Source organism: Nematostella vectensis, chromosome 6, assembly GCF_932526225.1.
Source record: "Nematostella vectensis chromosome 6, jaNemVect1.1, whole genome shotgun sequence".
Classification (NCBI taxonomy): Eukaryota; Metazoa; Cnidaria; class Anthozoa; order Actiniaria; family Edwardsiidae; genus Nematostella; species Nematostella vectensis.
The window spans coordinates 859877-885596 of record NC_064039.1 but is presented as its reverse complement, the minus strand read 5'-3'; the positions used below and the strand labels follow the sequence as shown (position 1 = coordinate 885596).

General features: G+C 39.9%; 1 protein-coding gene and 1 long non-coding RNA gene across 2 annotated transcripts; one reads left to right on the top strand and one right to left on the bottom strand.

Moving 5' to 3' along the window:
* Window positions 1–3681: 3681 nt before the first annotated feature.
* On the bottom strand, window positions 3682–19195 carry LOC5510528. The gene is made up of 21 exons (XM_048728578.1): window positions 19085–19195; window positions 17200–17261; window positions 16667–16747; window positions 16105–16300; window positions 13198–13304; window positions 12746–12904; window positions 12304–12407; window positions 11793–11988; window positions 11509–11652; window positions 11093–11263; window positions 10512–10682; window positions 9935–10105; window positions 9356–9526; window positions 8697–8870; window positions 8441–8548; window positions 7890–8092; window positions 7473–7635; window positions 5691–6271; window positions 5419–5559; window positions 4872–4971; window positions 3682–4305 (listed from the first exon to the last, which is right to left on the bottom strand). Exons 3-21 carry the CDS (start codon window positions 16725–16727, stop codon window positions 3755–3757), a joined length of 3672 nt encoding a protein of 1223 aa, XP_048584535.1. The 5' UTR covers window positions 16728–16747; window positions 17200–17261; window positions 19085–19195; the 3' UTR covers window positions 3682–3754.
* Window positions 16851–20703, top strand: LOC125567863. Its single transcript, XR_007311843.1, has 3 exons — window positions 16851–17986; window positions 19129–19232; window positions 20009–20703. It is a non-coding gene; the product is annotated as an uncharacterized LOC125567863 (long non-coding RNA).
* The last annotated feature ends 5017 nt before the right edge of the window (window positions 20704–25720 follow it).

Sequence of the window (25720 nt, the reverse complement as noted above, 5' to 3'; positions counted from 1 at the left end):
AAGGCCCCAGTCCCCCCCACAAGAGAATATAGGAAAATACAGGAGAACACAGGGAAATACATGAGAATACAGGGGAATACAGGAGAATACAGGGAAATACAGGAGAATACAGGGAAATACAGGAGAATACAAGGAAATACAGGAGAATACAGGAAAATACAGGAGAATACAAGAGAATACAGGAAAATACAGGAGAACACAGGGAAATACAGGAGAATACAGGGAAATACAGGAGAATACAGGGAAATACAGGAAAATACAGGAAAATACAGGGGAATACAGGGAAATACAGGGGAATACAGAGAAATACAAGAGAATACAGGTGAATACAGGGAAATACAGGAGAATACAGGAGAATACAGGAAAATACAGGAGAATACAGGGAAATACAGGGGGAATAAAGGGGAATACAAGAGAATACAGGAAAATACAGGAGAATACAGGGAAATACATGAAAATACAAGGAAATACAGGCAAATACAGGAGAACACAGGGAAATATAGGAGAATACAGGGGAATACAGGAGAATACAGGGAAATACAGCAAAATACAGGAGAATATAGGGAAATACAGGGGAATACATGGAAATACAAGAGAATACAGGGGAATACAGGGAAATACAGGAGAATACAGTAAAATACAGGAGAATACAGGGAAATACAAGAGAATACAGGAAAATACAGAAGAACACAGGAAAATACAGGAGAACACAGGAAAATACAGGAGAACACAGGGAAATACAAGAGAATACAGGGAAATACAGGGAAATACAGGAGAATACAGGGAAATGCAGGAGAATACAGGAAAACACATGAGAATACAGGAAAATACAGAAGAATACTGGAAAATACAGGAGAATACAGGGAAATACAGGAAAATACAGGAAAATACAGGAGAATACAGGGAAATACAGGGGGAATAAAGGGAAATACAAGAGAATACAGGAAAATACAGGAGAATACAGGGAAATACATGAAAATACAAGGAAATACAGGCAAATACAGGAGAACACAGGGAAATATAGGAGAATACAGGGGAATACAGGAGAATACAGGGAAATACAGCAAAATACAGGAGAATATAGGGAAATACAGGGGAATACATGGAAATACAAGAGAATACAGGGGAATACAGGGAAATACAGGAGAATACAGTAAAATACAGGAGAATACAGGGAAATACAAGAGAATACAGGAAAATACAGAAGAACACAGGAAAATACAGGAGAACACAGGAAAATACAGGAGAACACAGGGAAATACAAGAAAATACAGGGAAATACAGGAAAATACAGGGAAATACAGGAGAATACAGGGAAATGCAGGAGAATACAGGAAAACACAGGAGAATACAGGAAAATACAGAAGAATACTGGAAAATACAGGAGAATACAGGGAAATACAAGAAAATACAGGAAAATACAGTGGAAACCAGGGAAATACAGGAAAATAAAGGAGAAGATATGAAAATTAATTATAATACAAAATAATATAGTATTATGATACACTTTAATATGGTTACATGAAGTAGTCACCGAGAATTATTATAAGAAACCGCTGACCATAAACTATAGATTCGCCGCGCTCACCCCAGGAAGATGGAATTAAAAAAATATGATTGAATAAAATGCTATAAGGATTGAATAAAAAAAAGGAATTATTCGACCCAAAGAAAATATAGTAATACATTTCTACTGCTTTGACAGGAATGGAAAAGTAAAAGAGATTGAATATAATGAAAAGATTGAATCCAAAAATAAAGATTGAACAAAATATTTAGTCAATGTAATAAAAAAGAAATGATTGAATATTGCTACCAACGGGCAGGCATAAGCGTGAGATTAATTTCTGTTATTGATACAGTGGATCCGGTATACACGCGCCAGGGGCTCAAGTAGGGGCAATCATCTGTATTATATATGTGTCACAGCATTTCCTAAGATCAGGCTATTTTTGGACGCACGGATCAGCCAATCAGATGACAGGTCGGAAAAATTGACTTTGTCTCAAGGAATGCAAAATGGAGGCCGAGAGTCGAAGTCGCCCTGCAGTTTTTTGTCGATGAAGTTTAACTGAGGCAAACCGGCTATGCCATGCTGACGAGTCCTAATAAGGACGAAACAGCTGTCCATGGTTGCCGAACTGCTAGGGTAATAGACTGTGCTAGCGTCCCGTCTTGGCCCGACTGGTGCCAATGTGTGTATGCCAGTGTGCTTCTAAAGTCCACTCGAATGTTGTTATAGAATTTCGTTACAATATCGACATATCTCCCGCTTTTTAACAGTGAAATACGCATTGAAACAAATCGTTTCTTGCTCAAATCAGCACTTTCAGGTCGCTAAGTAGGTGCCCTAGGTGAAAATCATCCCGTCTATGTTGGTATTACAGTATTTGCTGTTTTATTACGTTTTTCTAGCCAGTTTCAAAGTTTTATTTTTGAAGCTACGAATGTCGCGCTCGCGTAAATGGTTTTCCCGCCTAAAAGTCCGAAGTTCCCGGTTGATCAAGCGCGCGTCTAACAACCGAGTCGCTAAGTAACGAGATATGTCCCAACACCCTTAATGAACACGGAGGGGGTTATGAGAGTTGGCTTCCCATACATCCGAGAGTGACCATTGTAATTCAGGCGTGTGTCCAGAGGGAGGGTCTAAAGGGTCCGGACCCCACCCTGCTCGTGTAACGGGATGAGTTCTCATCCCGTTACGACTCTGCTTTAATCCTTCGTGGGTAGTAATGATATATGTGCATTTGGATAGAAAAGTTTTTAGATGGATCTAGTGGCCTATCACCAGAGCTAAGGATGTCGATCTGAATCTAATCGACCCGTGGTCAGTGAATTACTACTCTGGAGCACACCCCGCGTATTTATGTAGATCCTCCCTGTTCTCATTCTAAACATAACGTCTTCTGTTCATCAGTGGCATATTACATGGGGAAGTGTTAGCTTTTGTAAGTGTTTTCTCCAGATTTGAATAATTTGAATTAGCTGAACATAGGTGGTTCCTGTATTCATATCTTGTGCACAAAACATCATTCTCAGAGAGCGAGTAAATACTTTTTGTACGTGACATATTCTCTTGATTTTTTTGGCATTATGAGTTTCAAAATCAATTCAGTAAATAAAGAGTTATGTTTATAACAGGGTGAAATAACCGATAAGACGCGTGATAGAATAGATCTGGTATATCTAATGGTTTTATGGATCCAAGCGCAACGAGCGTTTCGGTTTGATTTAATAATTTGGCAAAACACTTATAGCGAAAATGTTGAGGTTGTTTTAGTTTTACCAGTGCGGCTTGGCGATAAGATTATGTTTGTTACCATAGTGCTTAGCGATAAGATTGTGTTTGTTACCAGTGCTTAGCGATAAGATTGTGTTTGTTGATTGTTTTTCGTTACCAGTGCTTAGCGATAAGATTATGTTTGTTACCAGTGCTTAGCGATAAGATTGTGTTCGTTACCAGTGCTTAGCGATAATATTGTGTTTTTTACCAGTGCTTAGCGATAAAATTGAGATTATTATTAGTGCTTAACGATAAGATTGAAATGTTACCAGTGCTTTGCGATGACATTGAATTGTTACCAGTGCTTAGCGATAAGATTGATTTTGTTGACAGTGCGTAGCGATTAGTTTGTTACCGTGTAAATCTAACAGTAACCAATAAAATTATTCCACAAATCATTTTTGTCATAATTTCTTTATTGGGTCAAATCAATTTCGTTCATTTTCTATCCTTCAATACAATACACTGTGTCTAATAGACAATCAAATTGGAGACCAAGCTGGTCTGGACTCCTCTTGACCTTCCCTTAGCAGTGATGTACAGGGTTACAGGGGTTCCCACGGGCACGGAGCTGTGGGCTTCGAGGTACACTGCAATATAACTATACCTATTCTTAGTAACCGTCCGTGACTGTGCAGAGGGCTCACTGATCCTCACACCAGTAGTAGGCGCCATCCTGGCTGTGATCTCGAAGGTGTTTGTTGGGCCATTGTTGTGTAGCACAAAGCGATGATTGGCTTTCATTCCTTTCTTGATGGTCAGGAGATCACTCTTGATCTGTGAGCGCAGTACCGCCTCCCCAGCAGTGAAAGTTTCGCGGGAAAGTCTCTGGAATTCGTTACCGTCGTGGGTACGTCCAGTGAGGATGAACTTGAAGGGAGAGTCAGGAGGGTCGAAGGTGATCTTGTAGTCTTTCATTGCCAGGTCAGTCTCGCCACCGGAATGGACGATCTTCAACTTGAGGGAAGACTCGTCGACTCTAGATATTTGAGGAATAATAATCTTGGCGTTGGCCTTCTCTCCTGCAAATATTTAAAAGCGAGTCATTTTAGCTGCTTGTATTCTTGAGTTCTTCAAAGAACCTCAAAGACTCAGGGGGGTGCAGGGGGTGCGAACGCACCCCCCCCCCCCCCCCCCCCCCCACAACGGCCGAAGGTCCACTTTCGGTTCTCAATAGAAGTGCTTTTTGTAGACAAAACTATAAAGCATAAGCTAGATCACTCTGGTATGTAGTCAAATCCGACAATTAGCGTCCCGTGGAGATACTGCAAAGCCATAAAGAAATCCCTTTTTGTTTTTTCGGGGGTGGTCAGACTTTTATCAAAGAACTCACTCCCCCCCCACCCCCGCACCCCGGAAAAATAAGGTCCACTTTTTCGGATTTAGCACCCCCCCCCCCCAAGAAAAATCCTGGGTATGTGCCTGCATCACCTAATTTGTTGTTGTTTATACAATTTATGATTTTGTTGTTGTTGTTTTCGCAGTATCTTGGAAGGTCCTCGGGTTTGTCGCCAAGAACTGGATAGAAGCCATAACCGACTATCTATTACTCACGGCTGTTCATTACGTTTCTAATGCGCTACCATACCTTTGAGGGGATGTTTGAGTGAGACAACGAACTTTGCCGGTAGGATGAGCTTAGTGAATTCAACATCGAATTGGTGGTTGGCGATAGAGCTGGACTTCACCTGAGATTAAAAAAAGTAATGATTATCATCAAAAGTAATCTTAATCATAAAAGGTCATCATCATCATAAAAGGTAATCATTATCATAAAAGATAATGATTACCTTTTATGATGATGATGACCTTATTGACCTTGATGACTATTATCATAAAAGATAATGATTATCATAAAAGGTAATCATTATCATAAAAGATAAATGGCATAGATGAAAGGTCCACTATCCAGTAAGCAAAAAAGATGGTATTTAAGTTCCAAGCACTCCAAGTTTAAAACCCAGATACATTTTAATAATGCACCATCTTGAAACTAAGAAACGCAAGCCTCTCTAGTAAGCCCGAGCTGAGCTCAGCAAGAAACTCAAAGAAGAGGGATACTATCCATGACTCGACCACTGGAACCGAATCCTTCTCAAAATGCGAGTAATTGTTATCGTATAAGCTAGCTGTACCTGAAAGGCAAAGTTCCGCACAAATCCTGGAACCTCGATCTGCCACTTGCCGACCTTGGGTTTCTCGATAAACCACAGCAGACCTCCATTCATTGTCATCGTGTATCTGACCTGCTTGTTGCTTGGATCACGTAGACTCACCTAATTTATTCACATAATGCATTTATATGACTTGATGAAGCTGATAAAATTATTTTTTGAGAATTGAATTATCATGTCACCCGAACTTCTTTGCAATCAACCATGGCTTTCTCAGCTTGACCTTAACTTACCCTGTCTGCATAGAGCTTAGCTGAGATATAGACCGTCAACTTATCAACGCTTTCATCTACGGGGAAAGTCTTGACAGAGTCCGCGGCACGTCGTACCATCTCCAGAAGATCACGCCGACCTTTAAACGTCGAGCTTCCACCGGCAGCGATAATCGTTGAACCGTCAAGATCAGACCTCACGATCTTATCAGCGCTGGCTATTGCCGCTGGATTGTTAAAGAAGAGACCAATCCCACCGGTATCTTCGATGATAGACTTGTAGTCCGCGTTGTTACCGGGATTACCACATCCTCTGGTACTGAAGAAGAAGTTGACAGGGATCATGTAGTCCAGGGCTAATCCAATGGAGGTGTCGCGGTTGTACTTGACCTTGTCTTTGTCTTTGTGTGGGGCTTTGGGTGGAGCATCCGTGAAGACATACATAGGTGATCCCACCTCGGGGTGACCAGTCATGATTGCGTCGACAATACCGTTGAAGGTGAGCTCTTTGCAGTCCCCACCACCATATGCCCGAAGAGCATTGATTTGGCTTTCGAACTGCGATCTCTTAGAATGATCAAACTTGCTGACCGGTCCACTTCCTATAGAATTGTCAAAATTTTGTAGCTTTGTAAAAAGTTCTTTGTTGTGTTTGTAAGCAGTGCATATTAAAATAATTCGAGTTAATGGAATTCAAATTATCAATTAAATACAAAGCTGAATCGTTTCTGTCCTTGACGCACAGCACTGGTAATCAAGAAAGGTGTCATTCTTCTACGTTTTCTGTCAGTTTACCTAAAAACTGGCTTGCATGACGAGTCTTTAGAGCCGGAAGGAAATTTGAGGCAAATGAGAGAAAGAGAGAAACACAAAAGATGGGAAATAAATTCGCTCTGTAATTCAACCCATTATTGGAAACGGCAGCCCCAAAAGCATAAAACGATATATGGGAAACTAGATTTTTCAAAATGACAAGGCATTTCAGCAGACTCAAAACAACAGTCAATGCAAGTGAGATTCAGAGGGGGACGTTAGGGTTTGCGGTATTGCGGTATCGGCGTTATTTTTACGCGGTATTGCGGTAAAAATGTTTCAAACGTGCGGTGATGCGGTATTCGTGAACCCTACGGTGTGCGAGATTTTTGCTTATCAAACCGCGGTATTGCGGGATTTTTGTCGTTCTGCGGTGCGCGGGATTGTGTATTTAGATTATTTAGAGAAACTGCATAAAGACGTGTGTAATATGTAAAAAGTTGACATCGTCGACATTGATTTAAAAACAATCACCCTTTCACGAATAAACATATTCACCTCCAGTAAATCTTATCGCAACGGAAACCCTATCAAAGCAGTCAAGCAGCATGTCGAAGGTAAAAATATTATTGTTTCTCGTGACGAAATGCAGATTTGACAGAACGGAAGAACTATTCGAAGTAAGAGAAAAAAACACACTTAAGGGCAGGGGTTATTACGACTTTTAACTTTATATACGGTAAACATCACGAGTTTTCTACGAAGTTTTATCACGTTTGCGATGCAGAGTGACTTTTAGAGCTTAGTAATCGGTACAGTTCGTACCATAACGCTTGTTTTACGAACGACTATTTTCTGTATGCGGTATTGCGGTATTGAGCACCCCCCAACGTCCCCCCCCTCCCCCCAGATTCACAGTCTTTTAATAAGGGCAGAGATAGTGACTGGGAAAATGAGGTTTGTGGAGGTTTCCGTAATACAGAAGTTGTACGCAAGGTTGTTGTACTCATATAATAGTGTCTAGATGTGACTTCTGCCCGATCGGCTCACCTGGATCATTATAAGGGGACAAGATGTAGTCGACCTTTCCTTTGCGATCGTAGCCAGCGATGGCCTTAACAATAGCTTTGGCTGCATTAATCTCATCCTTCATGCTACCGGTAGTATCGATGGTGAAGATGAGAGAAACGTCGCCATTCACGGCAAGAAAATCCTGAAAAAGATGAAAGAAAAGAAGGAAGCATATAAAAGGATAAGAATATAAATAAAAAAATACAAAATGCAGGGAAGATAAAAGGAGTTAATGGTAGGACGTGATTATGGAAGGAATGTCGAATAAAGAGTGGTAAATAGATGACAAAAGTAATGACAGATCTTACAAGTTTGGTATCACTAATACTATGTCCGCGTTTTGTGCGATCCATTGATTCCTTAAACTAGCTTTGGATTCCAATAGTTTGCACCAACCTTGAAGTCGTCGTCGCCAAGGTTCTTCTTGATGTCATCGATGATCTTATCTGATTTGCCATGACAGTCGTCTTGCTTTTGAAGGATGTAGCCCATCATCATCCTCGCGTATTCGCGTCCCTTGTGCTTTACGGCTTTTACTAAGCGCTCCATCATTTCTTCCTCTGTGACCTTCACGTTCTTGGGAATTTCATTGTCCATTGCTATGTTGTACGTAAAAAGCAGTAAGCCTACATTGTTCTTGTTGCATATCTAGTTTCTGATGTCCTTTCCTCCACATGCCCTTTTCTCTAAAAATTACTACACGATGTTCATATAATTGTAATCGTATCAAAAATGCCAAAAAAATGGAAGCGTTCATTAATTTTCGGATAATTTTGGGAAGGCTGTTGCGATAAATTCGAATGAACTTGATGAATGACGTGAAAATGTTTTTAGATGGTATTATCGAAATCTCTTTACTTCCATCCAAAATTGGCCGTAACAAAAGCGTAGCAGATTTAGAGGTCTAAAGCGTCAAGGTTATTGAAGGACTCCGGGCATGTGCTCACCCTTGACGACTTGGATGACGGCAGAAATAAGTCTGTTGTTGATGGTGGCGTCTCCTTTAGGGAGGGCCTCGACCACCTTGTTGACGATGTCCTCAGGGCTGCAAGGCTCTGTTATAGTAGAAAATGAAAAATGCATTTTGGCGTTAATCGGCTTTTTGTTTTGCGTTCCCGAGGGTAAAAAATACAATTACCGTTACGTTATAAGTTAAAGTCCAAGAGTTCGAGTATAATATGCGAATGCCTGTGCTCTACTTACTAGGTGGACACTTGTCTGTGTTACAATCTTTCTCCTCTTTAGCATCCCCCACGCAGTCCTTCCCCCCGTTAGAAGGGGATGGGTTTGTACATGTGCGAGTTCGTTCTTGTTTCCCTCCGCCGCATGTCTTGGTGCACTTTGTCCATTCCGAGAATTCACTCCATCCTCCATTCACTGTAAAGAAATAAGGTGGAAAAAGGTTTATGCAAACTCGTGAGAGATTTTGAAAATGTTACTGTCGTTTGGATTAGTAGTTAAAAGCATGTGCACAAGTATGCTTTACGGACACAACATGTATTTGAAGCTTTGGCCCTTTTGTGGAGAAAAATATTATTGTGAGACAAGCTTTTGCTCTCGACAAATTTTTGAAGAAACGACTAAACAGACTAACGTAATAATATGAAAATTGAAAAATGCAATATAGCATACGATATAGAATATCACATCAACATTATAGCCCTCAATGTGTTTAGACTTTAGCTAAAAACTCAATTTGATGCCAACAAAAGTGTTCGTTATCTTGAAAATATCTGGGCATGGTATACAGAATTCAAAATACAGGTAAAATGAAGTCTTTTAAGAAAAAGCTTTTTTAAAAGATTTTGATTTTTTTAAAAGATTCTGATTTCTTTTAAGAAAAAGCTTTCGAAGTTTCTCACCTGGGCATGGCACTCTCCCGCACTTCCTAGTCTGCTTGGCATCTCCCACGCAGTCTTTACCGCCACTTGAGGGTTTGGGGTTGGTGCATGTGCGAGTTCGTGTCCTAGTTCCGCCACCGCAACTCTTGGTACACGAAGACCAGGACGAGTAATCACTCCAGCCGCCGTTAACTAAACAAAATAGTCTGAGTCAGTTACCTCGAGTGGTTACACACTTGCGGGGTGAAATTTCACAGTTTCGCATTTTTATTTACCACGGTGTGAATCTGTTGTAATTAAATCATATATTGAAATACCGACGGCAAAATTAACAAAAAAGGAAGAGAATGGAAATAAGGGTCAACATAACTATATTGAAATCTTCTAGACAATTTCTTCGAAGTTTAAAGGTGAAATAATTGATAATAAGTGGACCGTAGCGGCAAATGAATCGCCATCCCAGCATTGCCAAAATAAACAGTACTTCATAGAAACCATTACCAACAATTCACCGCGTATATCCCTTCGACTGGCGCATGAACACTTCACATGTATAAACGTATACAGAATTCAAAATACAGGTAAAATAAAGTCTCTCACCTGGGCATGGCGCTTTCCCGCACTCCCTAGTCTGCTTGGCATCTCCCACGCAGTCTTTACCGCCACTTGATGGTTTGGGGTTGGTGCATGTGCGAGTTCGTGTCCGAGTTCCCCCACCGCAACTCTTGGTACACAAAGACCAGGACGAGTAATCACTCCAGCCGCCGTTAACTAAACAAAATAGTCTGAGTCAGTTACCTCGAGTGGTTACACACTTACGGGGTGAAATTTCACAGTTTCGCATTTTTATATACCACAGTGTGAATCTGTTGTAATTAAGTCATCTATTGAAATACCGACGGCAAAATTAAACAAAAACAGGAGGAGGATGGAAATAAGGGTCAACATAACTATATTAAAATCTTCTAGACAATTTCTTCGAAGTTTAAAGGTGAAATAATTGATAATAAGTGGACCGTAGCGGCAATTGAATCGCCATCCCAGCATTGCCAAAAAACCCGTACTTCATAACCATTACTAACAATTCACCCCGTATATCTCTTCGACTGGCGCATGAACACTTCACATGAATAAGCGTAAACAGAATTCAAAATACAGGTAAAATAAAATCTCTCACCTGGGCATGGCGCTTTCCCGCACTTCCTAGTCTGCTTGGAATCTCCCACGCAGTCTTTACCGCCACTTGATGGTTTGGGGTTGGTGCATGTGCGAGTTCGTGTCCGAGTTCCGCCACCGCAACTCTTGGTACACAAAGACCAGGACGAGTAGTCACTCCAGCCGCCGTTAACTAAACAAAATAGTCTGAGTCAGTTACCTCGAGTGGTTACACGCTTGCGGGGTGAAATTTCACAGTTTCGCATTTTAATATACCACGGTGTAAATCTGTTGTAATTAAATCATCTATTGAAATACCGACGGCAAAATTAACATAAAAGGAGGAGGCTGGAAATAAGTGTCAACATAACTATATTAAAATCTTCTAGACAATTTCTTCGAAGTTTAAAGGTCAAATAATTGATAATAAGTGGACCGTAGCGGCAAATTAATCTCCATCCCATCATTGCCAAAAAAAAAACAGTACTTCATAGAAACCATTACTAACAATTCACCGCGTATATCCCTTTGACTGGCGCATGAACACTTCACATGAATAAACGTATACAGAATTCAAAATACAGGTAAAATAAAGTCTCTTACCTGGGCATGGCGCTTTCCCGCACTCCCTAGTCTGCTTGGCATCTCCCACGCAGTCTTTACCGCCACTTGAGGGTTTCGGGTTGGTGCATGTGCGAGTTCGTGTCCGAGTTCCGCCACCGCAACTCTTGGTACACGAAGACCAGGACGAGTAGTCACTCCAGCCGCCGTCAACTGATAACGAATAGTATTTGTTAGCATACGGAGAGCATTTACTCAAGAAATGTTATTCAATGGGATTAACAAAAAAGCTCATTTTTCTTGTAAAAACAGAAATATAAAATCCTGCCGTTGACATAGAGTGAGAAGTTGCCCTAGCAGTTGTCTCGAATTAGGAACGTCCTTTTGTTGAGTCATTCGACCAGATTAAAAAGCCATTGATTCGGTTTCCGTATTAATGAAGATCCAGTTAAAGTTACCTGCGCAAGGGTCGGTGTTACACGCCGCTTTCTTTAGCACAGACTTCCTCGTACCGTCGCTACATGAAGCATCACCTGTGGCCAGCTCCGACTCATACTTCTGCTTCTCGCCGCCCCCGCACGTCTTAGTACATGAACTCCACTCTGTGGGAACGTTTTGATTTAGGTCTGGAAGTACTAATTCTCTTTTATTGTAATTGAGACTTGAGTAATTTTAAGATAGTGGCCTTTAATAGCCTAGTTTTGAATCTCACTGCGCCCATAGCTGACTAGACGTATGGTACCTTGCTTGAACATGAAAACATAGTTGGACCACGTTCTGCCCACTCCCAGTCCACTCGGATCAGTGATACAGTTGCCTTTACAGCCGTGCTTGTTGTATTTGGCATTGAGGTCTCCCGCCCAACATTCTTTATCATCCTGGACTCCAAAGTAGAACAAGCCTGCTGCCTTTGCCTTTGTCTTGCACTGGTTAAAAACCTGAACAAAGATAAAAAAAGTAAGGATATCGCTATACATCAGCATATACTTAATTCTTATTCTTGGTCCCGTGGGAGGGAAGGGGAAGGTTACCTATTCAAATTCATTTATATTTTAAGTTACTACGTTACTAGAGGGAATATATCCTTAGTTAGTTTATTCTTGGTTATATAGAAATTCTCAATGAATTTGGATATATTAACAAAATTAAAAAAGAGACACAATTGTTAAACAAAAAAGTTTATTTTCAGAAGCATCCACGAGCTGGCTCCAAGAGTCTCTGTATCTTTGAGTCTGTTCATCATCGTCTCACACCTCTTCAAAGTTTTTTTTCTCTGCATCGAAGGGTCCAACGTTTCCCAGATACTTGGGAAGTCCACGGTCGAAGGAGTCCTCGTAACATCCAAGAGTTTCGTAGTCTGAAAAAATTTAAGCCAATGTAAGACCTTGATATGATAACACTACACCAAGACACATCTTCAAACAACGTTGACAGTAGTTAAAGACATGGATGCAAAAATGTGTAATTGTGAGGTTTCAACTTCTAAAATACAGATTTTTGCATTACTGCAATAACCTTGATTTCTGACGCTTTCTGACTTTAATACTAAATTAATATTAACGGGAATTACATCCCGTATTTTTTTATTGGTCAGCGCCTTGCGGAAAAAAAAGTTGCATGATTTGTAGTCTTTCAGTGCTGGCCAATAAATCTGCTTCAAGTCTTTTGATTGACGGGTGAAGGGGCGATGATTACCTCTCTCTCCGCATGACTTAGCCGCGCTGCATTTCCTTGTCTTGTCGCTTCTTTTTACCAGAACGTTATAGAAGGGGCATTTTGGTCCCTTGTCTTGTGATAAAACAAGCTTGTACTGCACGCCATCTCCACAGACCTTCGCGCTGCAATCCGTCCAATCTGATACAATCGTAAACACGGGATGGAAACACCTCATCATATGCAGCACCCCCCTCCTCCCTCACAATATTTTCAATGACCAGTTGTTTGATCAGTACAGGGTTTGGCTGTGCCCCCAGAATTCTTTTAAAATTTCGAGATCTGCTACGGCTCTGCCACTTGGGTCTACCACTAAAACATGCATAAAGATTAAGCACAATGTTTCTGTTAAGTATTCGTTTGCCTCTAAGCACTAGTCATGTTAAAGCCGTTCTTACGCATACAGAATTTTGTCTTATGAGATGGTGGCGTACCTTTCTTTACTCGGTAAATGAAGTTTGACCAATTTGTTCCAGCGCCAAACTTGCCATCGCTACGACGCTCGCAGTTATCGTTACATCCCAGAGTATTGTAGGTTTCCCTGGAATGATAAGTGTCTTTTTATAAAACACGCATCATTTTTTTGGCGGCAAAAATCATCAAAATGAAATGGAATGATTGTCCTTTGTTAACCACGTATCATAGACAGAAAATACTGAACCTACTATCTTAACAAGGTTAATTGGAATGATACACACCAGAAAATATAGGAACAGTTATTTACAAATCTTTTCGTATTAAAGCTTTTGTTATATACCACTTATTAACCGAGCCCGAGGTCCGTACTGAGAAATCTCAGCCCGCGGGCTTTTTGCACAGACCGAGGCCGCACTCAGTAAGGACCGAGCAAGCGAGGTTAAAAAGTTATTTATTATATGTTTTTTTTAAATATGAACGAGAAGGAAAACTTATGCTGTTGAAGTGAAAGAAGGAACCCTTTCTGGATTTACAAGCCACGAGTGCTCAACTCCAAAGTTCGAAATAACGAGTCGATTTGTAAAATGACCATCAAAAATTGCTTTTTACGCCGATTTTACCGACCTTTACATGAAAACATCATTTCTTTTATGTTATTTAATTTAGATTAGTTGTCTTTACGAAAAATCATCTTCAAACTCCCTGTCGACCTGTGTTATGAAAATTCCCGCCATAACGATTTTGCAACGCGCGCGACAATCTCAAGTTTGCGGAAATTTTATTTGCGATAAAAAAAGGAAGCAAATCGTTTCTTTATACGGGGAATAAAGGCAAATCACTCGAGGAATTTACCTGCATAACATATCTTCATTCAAGAGTAGTATTTTAGTGAATATATCTTACCGTCTGTGGAGGATTCAAGTGAAAGAAAACATCTTTACGATAAATTCGAGTGGAGAGCGACGGTCAATTGGGGCTAAATTATTTCACAAAATTGTTGGTAAAAATTCAAAGGATGTCGTAATTAGTAGTTCTGCATTTGTGGATGATTAAAAGCATTGGTGTGGAAATACAAACTGGATTTCACTGAATGGTCATTGCAAATGGCCAAGTTTTTCCGCGGGTAAGTCCAATATTTGTTCATTTCTCTTGTTTATCTCTCCAACATACCTGTCAACCTCCGAAAATCTCAAGGCTTGAGAATTTTTTGGGGGGAGGGGTGGGTTATATTTATTTTTTTGGGGGGAGGGGTGGGTTTAACCTTGCATGCGTTTGCCGTATAGAAAGCTCTCGTGAACAAATTCACTTATAGATCTCACGAGGGTGTTATGCACTAGTCAATTGCAACCCCCACCCCCCTGGTCCCGGGGAAGGGTGGGGGATTAGACTTTGACCCTGTACAAAACAGAGAAAAGCCCCCACCCCCTCGAGACAAAACAGCAGTCAAATGCCCCTACCCCTCGGGATGCAAACTATTGGCAACTACCCGACAAGTTTCATCTGAAATAAGCCTTAATCTTTCAAAGCCAGTACATTTCGGAGAGTATATTTGTACTAATAACAATGAAGATAACAGTTACCAAAAAAAAATGAAAAATAAATAATAAATAATCTTCATCTGGCATTAGTTATCATTCATATTCATTTTTGCACATTTCACCGTGCAGCTTGCCACACGCTGATACATGAAAATTCCTTGCTACAGAAGAGAAAGAGTCTCAAACCAGAAACTGACATGACTTTTGTAAAGTACATTTGTGATGTTTTTCATTTGTCCCCAAGCCCCCATGGTGGAGACAAGTCTTAGAGTCAAAAACTGTTTATTCCCCCGCCCCCTCGGGACAAATTCTTAGTCAAAAGTGCTCTAAACCCCCACGTCAACCCAACACTTCCCCGGGACCATTGGGGTGGGGGTTTTAAATGATTAGTGCATTAGATAAATTGCGCTACGCAAGGGTATTGCTGTTTCAAATATTTTAATATAAAATAGGCTAAATGACTATTTTCTATGGAATATTTTTTGGAAGCGATAAAAATCGCTAAAAAGCGGGAGATTTGGCGCTCAACGCGGGAGAGCGGGAGAAGGGGTCCAAAATCTTGAGACTCCCGCCTAATGCGGGAGAGTTGACAGGTATGCTCCAAGGAAACGATAAAAACACTTCATATCGCTCGAGGTTTTTTTCACTGTGTTTTTACTTTTCTGCTCCTGGACAAATTTCTTTAATTCTACCTGACTGTTGCTGAAACTTCCGTCCCTCGTACTTGCAACATGGGTGTATTGTTGTTTTGTCTTCATTGTCCTTTTCTAGATAGTAAAACTCACTATCTGAATGATTTTCTTCGGTCATAATAAAACGTATCGATATTTGGTATATTTTTTTTGTCAGACTTTGATTTGAGAGTTGAAAATTGTTAGAATAATTTTATTTTGGTCGCCCGAGCACTCGGTGTCACTCTCAACTCACAAAAATATTTATTCATAATGCCCGGTCATTGTCGTAGGATCTTGCCCGCTCTTCAGCCAATCAGAGCGCGCGTATGATCGTTGCCATATGATAATGTATTTTATTCACAGTTGAGTTTGATTTTATACGTCAATAAATCTAATAAATTTATCGAATGTGCTTTTGCGCTACTCAATTTTTTTGCCAAAAAATCATCAGCCTCTCTTTTATAAATATATTTGCTGCCGCCGCCTCCTATGACCCTGGTTAAATCAAACCATCACCTGCAGTTACTCGAGTTCGGAAAATCCTTTCTTCCACTATGGCCCTGGTTAATTAAGTCAGACAGAGTCTGCCGTCTCCCGAGCTTAACAAGTCCTTTCTTACTCTATGGCCCTGGGTAAATCGGACATTGGGTGCCGCTTAGCCGATCTCAACAAGTCCTTTCTTACTCTATGGCCCTGGGTAAATCGGACTTACCTGCCGTTAGGTGACCCCCAGCACTCCTTCATGTTCTGCAGGCCAAAGTAGGTATAGCCGAGTTTCTCAGCCTCCACGCGGCACTGTTCAAACATGTCCTGGAAGTTGGGGTTTTTCTTGTCGTACTCGATTTTCTTGAAAAAGTTTGGCATCGTGCGTGACCACGAGTCCTTGTAGCAGCCAAGCGCTTCCCATTCTATTCACAAGACGTGTCAGTTAATAGTTTAAGCTCAAGGTGATTATTGTTGAAAATACTGTATAGCAATATGCTATCGTCAAGGAGCCATCCCACCATTTCACTACCCTTTAGTGTGTCTTATTGATCTGGAAGTTCATGACCTAAAAGGAACATTTGTGAATTGACTGTTTCAAAGCAGTTGCAATAAGCTTAGAAAGCGGCCAAACATTCCGATTAAGGGTTATCATATGTAGGCAGGCAGGAAACATGCAAGACAACTCTACACAAGTAGTGTTAGGCGATGCTAATATAATAGAGGTTCCTTGCTCCACTAGGAAAACACAAGTAGAGTTAGACGAAGCTAATGGCGATATTAAAACATACCAAGTGCCCGGGTACAATGGACAGCAAGCAAGAGAGCCAGCGGTATCAATTTCATTGCCATGGTGATGAGATGAGCAGGTTCTGTGAAAAAAAAAAAGAATAAAACAACCTCAGGTCCTCGAATTGTGTCTTGTACCCATTCAATAAGCTGTGATGCCTTTTTTGTAAGAAAATGCTGACTGTACAGGTTATCCCAAAGGTTCTTTATATTTCTTCAGAGTCATAGAAATCTTGCTTGATTGGTTATGTAAATTTTATAATTTTACCGTTTTCTCGACTCGCTTTTTTTAGCCCCGTCGAGATCTTTACATGCTTTTGACTCAACTCTTTCAAACGCTCTCTTAAAAGGTTTTCTTTACTGTTTAAAGTCCAGGTAAACATAGTGTGATCCTTGTGAATCGATGTAAGTATAGCGGACCCTCATCTGGCCGAGTAAGGTAAATCTAGTGTGATCCTTGTGAATCGATGTAGGTATAGCGGAACATTATCTGACCGAATAAGGTGTGCACACGCGAACAAGAGCACGTACTTACCCGCATTCGTCTTGCTTGTCCCACCTTCGACCACCAGCAAGTGACTGGCTCTCTTTTATGCACTGCCAAGACAAAGAATATGCATAGTTTTGTAGCACAAACAAATGATTGGTTAAACAAAACTTAACTGCATTATTAAAAAGCAAACAAAAGCTAAACAGCAATTTAGCCTATCTAATTAATTAGCAATATTGGGAATATCATGCATAGACAAACATGGAAATTAGACAACTGGAAGCTTCTATCCTGCTTGTATACTTCGGACCTTCGGTCTGCATCTTCAAAACAACCGCCATTAAACAATAACAGTTTGGTGTCCAAGTCTTGATCATAAACGTGCCATACATAACACAAGCGAGTTGTAAGTGAAATAATGTCTAAGAAAGGCCTTATGCATCATAGACATTTTTACTCCCTTTGAGAGTTTTGGATAACTTTTGGTTGCCATGGTGCAGGAGAGTAAATGTATCTTGTAGAAACTTTTAGTGTCCTTGCTTTTAATCACAACTTGCTATAACGCAAGTGGGGTGTATACGAAATATTCCTAAGAGTTTTAGATAGCGTTAGTTGCAAAGGTGCAAAAAACGATTATACAATTTTCTCCCCGTTAATTCTCTTCGAAGGCTTTAGATAACTTCTGGTCACCATGGTACGATAGGACCACCCACAATTTAAGCGATGGACAAAAGAAATGCGATACTACTAAATTGGCAAATATGGAGTTTCTTCAATGCAAAATGTGGAAGAGTGCAACCTTCCACACGTGTAAGAGCCTAGGTTTTTTCAAGTAAGCCTAAATAGGTTCTTATAAGAATGGTATTTAGTGCAAAATTGGAACTAGGTTTCTAATTAGGTTCTTAACACTTTTTCAAGAGGGGAAGTTAAGATTTTAAATGATATGGTATTTTATGTCCATTAACACTTTCTTATAAGCATCTGCACACTATTGTCAAACCTATGCTATAACCTTAACTATGATTCTAATATGCCTTGCTAAAATATATTTTAACACAGTCTTTACACATGATAATGGTTTTATAATTATTGCTATAACTTTTACACATACAAAAAATTCTCATCCTCTGTATTTGAACATTTTTTAAGAGAAACAAGTGTTTTGTCCTATCATGGAGCTCATTCATTTCGGAAAAAGCACACTAAAACCAAACCATTTTGCTTGTTACTTAGCTCATTGTTTTGCTTTTTTTTTAAAGTATGCTAAGATTGCTTAATTCACAAATAGGGTGATGATTTTTAGACAAAACAGCGATTCCAAAAAGGCTTACGCCTACACGGCATAAGGAAATGAGAAATTGTCCTTAGTCCCAACTAATTGCTCGCATGTGTCAGATTGTTATGGCATTATTTAATTCGCATTTCTGTGCAGCTAAACGTTGCCGGGTAAACGAATGTCTTATGGCATTATTTAATTCGCATTTCTGTGCAGCTAAACGTTGCCGGGTAAACGAATGTCTTATGGCATTATTAAATTCGCATTTCTGTGCAGCTAAACGTTGCCGGGTAAACGAATGTCTTATGGCATTATTTAATTCGAATTTCTGTGCAGCTAAACGTTGCCGGGTAAACGAATGTCTTATGGCATTATTTAATTCGCATTTCTGTGCAGCTAAACGTTGCCGGGTAAACGAATGTCTTATGGCATTATTTGATTCGAATTTTTGTGCAGCTAAACGTTGCCGGGTAAACGAATGTCTTATGGCATTATTTGATTCGAATTTCTGTGCAGCTAAACGTTGCCGGGTAAACGAATGTCTTGTTGACGAGGTGTTGCTGACTGATGATCCTCAAGTATAACATGAAGCGTATTTGCAAAGCAATCTTAGTATTATCCTTTTCTGAAAAAAAACAACCCTCAAATAATTACCTCGGACCAATCTCTCTGTACTTTGAATTTGCTTCTGCTTTTAGGGATTTAGTAACTGACAAACATGATTTACTACAGCTTTAGTGGCGGTGGAAAGGGAGTGGTGGCCGTGTCCCCAGATCAACCAGATCTTGCTCCCAACACATTGGTATGAGTGTCGACCTATTTGGTAGACATTTTATTACGTGCAAAAAGGATTATACAAATTCCTCTCCATTGACTCTCTTTTGAAAGTGTTAAATAACGTTTTTTTTTGCCAAGGTACAAAAGGGATTATACAAATTCCTCTCCGTTGACTCTATTTCGAAAGTTTTAGATAACGTTTTTTTTGCCAAGGTACAAAAGGGATTATACAAATTCCTCTCCGATGATTCCTTTTTAAGGCTTAGATAACTTTTGTTCTACAATAGGGCATCCCAATTAACGCGATAGACGAAAGATATGTGATACTCTAAACTACTAAAATGCCAAATTGTGAAGTTTGTTCAAGTCAAAATGTGGAAACCTACTAAGGCTCAGAGATAAGCAATTTTATAGGAGACTTATAAAATGTGACTGCTAGCGTGGCAGTGTTCTGATATAATTGCAAATTATGCCCGTGGGTGAGGGTTGCTTTCCCCTTTATAGCAGAACCTCGTGTTTAATTTTCTTTTACGCGTTCGATCCTCAATGTCAAATAAGCATTCTCTTACTAGAGAGGAATGTTTGTATACTCCCCCTCCCTCTTTTCCACAATAGCGGAGACTTCACACCTCCTTTCAAAGGAGTAAATTCCACGCCGTGACATAAATTAAAATTGTCTTTTTTAGCGTTTGATCTTCAATGTAAAATTTGCAGAATGTTTGTATACTACCCCGCAAGATATTTTTGCCCTGCAATTAAAGAAAGCCATAATGCGTCCTACGATTTTGCTCTTGTTTTCAGGAAATGTCCAAGTGTGGTGAAGAAGACTGACAAAGTTACGTGCAAAAATGCCTGCAAAAGTTTACTTTGATCGCAATATTATTAAAAATACCAAGACTATGAAAAATCGAATAAGTCGCAGCTATTACAGAAGGATAGGTTGTTATGTGTTCCAAGTATACTATCTCAAACGTGCGCATTTCGCGAGTTACAGCAAAAAAGGCAGCTTGGCTTAGACGCAATTAGGCTAGCTTGGAAATTCTTTCGAGTTGAAATCAAGCTTAGATTCGCGGAGGTAGACTTGGGGAATTAGTCACAAATTTGTGAAATTGCACAAAAATACAATTATTGAAACCGAATTACTAAACATTCAGGCTTTGTACCACACTATCTTCACTCTCGGTGTGTTCCATGAACATTAGCTTAGATGGGTAGCATGATTAATTCATTTTGAAAATTGGGGAATACTACGAAATAGGCACAATTACAATACCACATAGAGTTTCAGGGTTAGGGCAGTACTACGCATGCTGTTTTGATGTACATTTATGACTCGTTTTGTTAATAAAATTTGAGACTGAAAAACAAATCTTGTTCAAGTTTGAGTATTTGGCTAGTTATTTAAAAAGAGATTGGAATTTGTAGGAATTGATTTCGATAGTATTAAAATGAATTTTGATTTACTGTGTTTGCAATAAATTAAATCACAGGAATCTTTCGCGTCTATTTGGTTTGCGCATAACACAGAGCTCTCCACAGGTTCTTCCCTTAAAACATAAACACTGATATGTATACTGTGTACATCCTTTTAAAGCATATATAACAACATTGGATATCTAGCAGATTTCAGAGGAAATATCAAATGTTCGCAAGCATACTTGCGATAATTTCTCAACATGTCTCCTCTGTAGAATAATAACACAAAATACACTTTTGTACTATCCAAGATTTTCATAGAAAACTCGATTGCAATAGCCTGATTTTCTTCCTTTCCCTTTCCCGTTTGATTACCTTTGCGAGAAACCGTGTTCTATGGCGTCATATGATTTTGCGAGCCTTTGTATCATACTATGGCCAATCAGAACTGCTATAAGAAATGCACCATGAAATGTAAACATCGTAGATCGAATTCAGCGCGGAATTCTCTACAATTCTCGTGGAGAATGTCGACTTTGACTTGTAAGAAGCCAAGTCTAATGTCAGAATCGTTTAGTTATACTTGTTTAGTTTGTAGTATTACAATAGGTTCTAATATATAAATTTCCTTATCGATTCAGAAATTAGAAGAGAAACCAAGGTCAAGAATACTAACGCGGTTCGCATTAAACGCGGTTTTAGCACAGGTAGCCCAGGCAATGGTTTTGGAGCTTGTTCGTAGCTTTGAATCGGCTGTTCTAGAGGTAAAACGAGTGGATTTAAGCATAAGTAGCGATTTTTCGAGATTTTACCAATAAAATTACCTTCAAACCTAGAACATGTCTTGTTATTGTCAAATGTATGTCTTATAACGATTTGGGGGTAGTGGGTTTCTTCGCGAAATATATTGCTTCCCTTATCCTACTAAGGAAAGAAACAGATTATTGGAGGAGCAATTTTCGGTCGCACTTAAATCCCGTCGAAATTCGCGAGGAAAATACAACAAACGAAATATTTTTATCTCGTACACCTATGCCAGGGTACACTGGCATTCGATATGTGGCAAAACATTTTTAAACTAGTTAAACTATTTTCCCTGGCCGCTAGCCATTTATTTTTTAACGAGTAAGTAGCCATGAGATCCTTGACCGACGCCGTGGACAATTATTCACGCTCAACTTGGAGCGAAACAAACTAATGGGAAAACCAAACTCGCGAGTTTCGCCGTTTCGCGGAATATAAACGGATTGATCGCGATAGCGAAACGAAAAGTTCGCGCTCGTGTAACGGAAAGCCCCTAAACACAAAACGGAATACTCGCGCTCGCGTAATGGAAAGAACCTAGACCAAAAACGGAATACTCGCGCTCGAGTAACGGAAAGCCCCTAAACCCAAAACGGAATACTCGCGCTCGAGTAACGGAAAGCCCCTAAACCCAAAACGGAATACTCGCGCTCGAGTAACGGAAAGCCCCTAGACCCAAAACGGAATACTCGCGCTCGAGTAACGGAAAGCCCCTAAACCCAAAACGGAATACTCGCGCTCGAGTAACGGAAAGCCCCTAAACCCAAAACGGAATACTCGCGCTCGAGTAACGGAAAGACCCTAAACCCAAAACGGAATACTCGCGCTCGAGTAACGGAAAGCCCCTAAACCCAAAACGGAATACTCGCGCTCGAGTAACGGAAAGAACCTAAACCCAAAACGGCAAGCTCGCGCTCGAGTAACGGAAAGAACCTAGACCGAAAACGGAATACTCGCGCTCGAGTAACGGAAAGACCCTAGACCCAAAACGGAATGTTCGCGCTCGAGTAACGGAAAGAACCTAAACCCAAAACGGCAAGCTCGCGCTCGAGTAACGGAAAGAACCTAGACCGAAAACGGAATACTCGCGCTCGAGTAACGGAAAGACCCTAGACCCAAAACGGAATGTTCGCGCTCGCGTAACGGAAAGAACCTAGGCCGAAAACGGCAAGCTCGCGCTCGCGAGAAATTTGAGCATAAGACGACTCCAAACTTTTGATAAATTTAATGTATGCTCGGTTTAAGAACAAAAGCGCTTGACGACTTTCTCGACAAGCATGTGTGCTTCAAACCGCATTGATCCAGGCTTCTTGTTAACATTCTACGAATGCTCATAAGCCAAAACTTTTGAACAGCGGGGAGCCGTTTTTCGACAAAGATTTGTAATAAACATGGGGTAATGATTCGAAGGAAAGAATTTTGATCTCTTCATTGGCTTTATTTTAACGAATGTGCGAAACTGTTAGCATGTCGATCTCTTATCTTCATCGTTTTACTGTTACGAATGTGAGAACTTTTGATCAGAAATTTTTAACAGCGGGGAGCTATCACTTCGACAAAGACTTGAAATAAACAAACCATGGATATTAATTTGAGAGAAAGAAGTAGACCTCTTTATCGGGTATTTCTACGAAAATGCGTTCTTGTTTAAATGAAACCGCGAACCAAATATAACCGCGTCAAATAAAATAATTAATCTTAGCCTTATTACTGGATTCACACAGGAATGACTAAGAAATCCTTAGTCTATGTACTTCAGGGATAAATGCGGTGTTAGTTACGTAGGATTTTGTGATGTATTGAAGGAATAAGAGTGAAAGTTGTGCTTCGAACTGGTGTATGGCGGCCGAAGTTTTCTTGTTAAACAACGCTGAAACCGATACACGAAAACCGGTCAAATAAATCAATAATCTTAGCCGCGCTATTGTATTCACACAGGAATGACTTAGAAATCCTAAGTTTATGTACTTCAGGGATAAATGCGGTGTTAGTTACGTAGGGATTGTAATGTATTGATGTATTGGAGGAATAAGTGCGAAAGTTGTGCTCGAACTTCGAACAATCGACGATAACATAACGAGCCCCAGCTCCTTGACAACGACTTTTATGTGCTCCCGCAGAGATCTCGGCGGGGAGTACCCTGGTTTCTGGTAATGAAAAAATTCCAGCCCAACACATAGCTGTCGTAATCTCCAAGTGTGAAGTGAAGAATAGTGTGCGTCATCTGTCAACATAAGCTTCGTATATGACTTTGTAAAACAATCAAAGAAATCCGGGAGAAAGCGGAAATTTATCGTAAATTATTTTTGGCGCTGTGAATTGCAGAGAGTGGAACGCAAAATACATAGGGTACAATCCGAGTTTCTCTCCGTCAGTTATTTAGAAAACATCATGGGATCTGTTTAAGAATCAGTTTTTTGGGGGCGCTTCAAGTGTAAATCGAAAAGGAAAATCTACTCACAATGCCGCATATTCGCGCGGCTTGCTCTGATGTCTTCACCATGCTAGCGGAGCTTTCTCCCAGTTTGTCTTAAAAATTCTACTTTAATAATTAGTGTTTTTGTAATGCACTGGCCGACACGAGGGAACGGTGCCCATCTGTGTTTTAGCCTATTTTATTACGATCCCTGTAGGTCTTTTTTTATTAATATACATGCCGTTTCGCGATATAGCTTAGAAACGTCTGAAAATCTAAAAAAATAATTGCCTCTTCATCATCAGTGTCTAAAAGCAACCGATGAAAGCCTCGAAACGTCTGTATTTTTACAACATTATTAGCGCTGTAAACAAACATTTTAACAAAATATAACAGAGGAAGTAAGCCATGTATCTGCCGTATACGACTCATTTATATGCGAGTTGAGAGTTGTACTTAACAAATTTCCCAAAAGTTTTCCGTGGTATTTACTCTTATACACCACGTATTCGTCACCTCAAAATGTTGTGGAGTCACGAGGCGCATAGCGGCGAGTGTTCCGCAGTAAAATTTGTTTTCTACAACACAAGCAACGAAAACAGTATCTTAGAAAAACAAAACAGCGCGCTCGTTAGATTTGTTTTTCTAGTGCGTGCGCGAACCGTTGTTTGCGGTGCTTCAAAACCCTGCAGACTTCGTTACTTTTAGTGTCAGAATGGAAAATACATTTACTGGAAAATATTGAGAACCAAGTTTCGCGAATTTGAGTCAAGGTTTTTCGTATCTTTCGTTTCAAGTGAGCATGCGCAAGTGTTGTAGAATGGATATCTTATTCAAGCGGCAAATAAATGTGGAATATAGGAAAATAGCGCAACGAATAGATGCGATAGAAATTGACACAATTACCTAAACTTTAATGTCAGTCTATAAAAGTAGACCCTATTGATCAGAATACCATAACATATATTATTATTTTTTAGTTAAAAAATCGTGTTTTTTTTTTTGGTAAAATTCGCGCTGTCCGGGTAAAACCGTTGCTTCAATAATAGTATTAGAAATTCCCAGGCATTTGGAAATTCCGCGGGCTGGCTAGATCTTTCAGTGAAAAAAAAGTTACTTTTTTTATATTGTTCTAATTGTAAATCCTAGTGAATGTATCTGTGTGTCTGTTGGACGTTTGGAAGAGGGGTGATCGTTTCTAGAATCACAAATCACCCAATAAATTTTGCGGGGTTTCTCTCTCTCGAGTAAGGGAGTTATGATTATCATTCGCACGATACATTCTGCAAAATATACAAAGGCTATTCAGCACGAAGGGTTCGGATGTTCCACAAAAATCCTGTACGCCCAACAGGATCAAATTTACTTTTAATTTTGAATTGCAAAAGAATATAATTTTCTTTTGTACCCCAAGGCGTTCAGTCATGTTACAATGACAGATCCTTTGCCCGGATAAACCGGCTAAGGTACAGAGAAAAAACTAGATCAAATTTGCTTATATGTTTAAATGCTAAACAAATGCTTTTCTCTTTTGTACCCCAAGGCGTTCAGTCATGTACAATGACAGATCCTTTGCCCGGATAAACCGGCTAAGTTACAGAAAAGAAAAATAGATCAAATTTGCTGTTATGTTTAAATCGTTAAAGAATGCTATTCTTTTTTGTACCCCAAGGTGTTCAGTCGTGTACAATGACAGATCCTTTGCCCGGATAAACCGGCTAAGGTACAGAAAAGAAAAACTAGATCAAATTTGCTTTTTTTAGTTTAAATGCATAAAGATAAGAAAAAAAGACGCTATTCTCTTGTGTACCCCAAGGCGTTCAGTCATGTTACAATGACAGATCTTTTACCCTGATAAACCGGCTAAGGTACAGAAA

Excerpts from the sequence above, each read along its gene's own strand:
- LOC5510528 (XM_048728578.1), bottom strand. The coding sequence starts at position 16,727 with ATGGCAATGAAATTGATACCGCTGGCTCTCTTGCTTGCTGTCCATTGT. Across the intron at positions 11,264-11,508 it reads TAACACCGACCCTTGCGCAG|TTGACGGCGGCTGGAGTGAC; the intron begins GTAACTTTAACT and ends ATTCGTTATCAG. Across the intron at positions 10,106-10,511 it reads CGGGAAAGCGCCATGCCCAG|TTAACGGCGGCTGGAGTGAT; the intron begins GTGAGAGATTTT and ends TATTTTGTTTAG.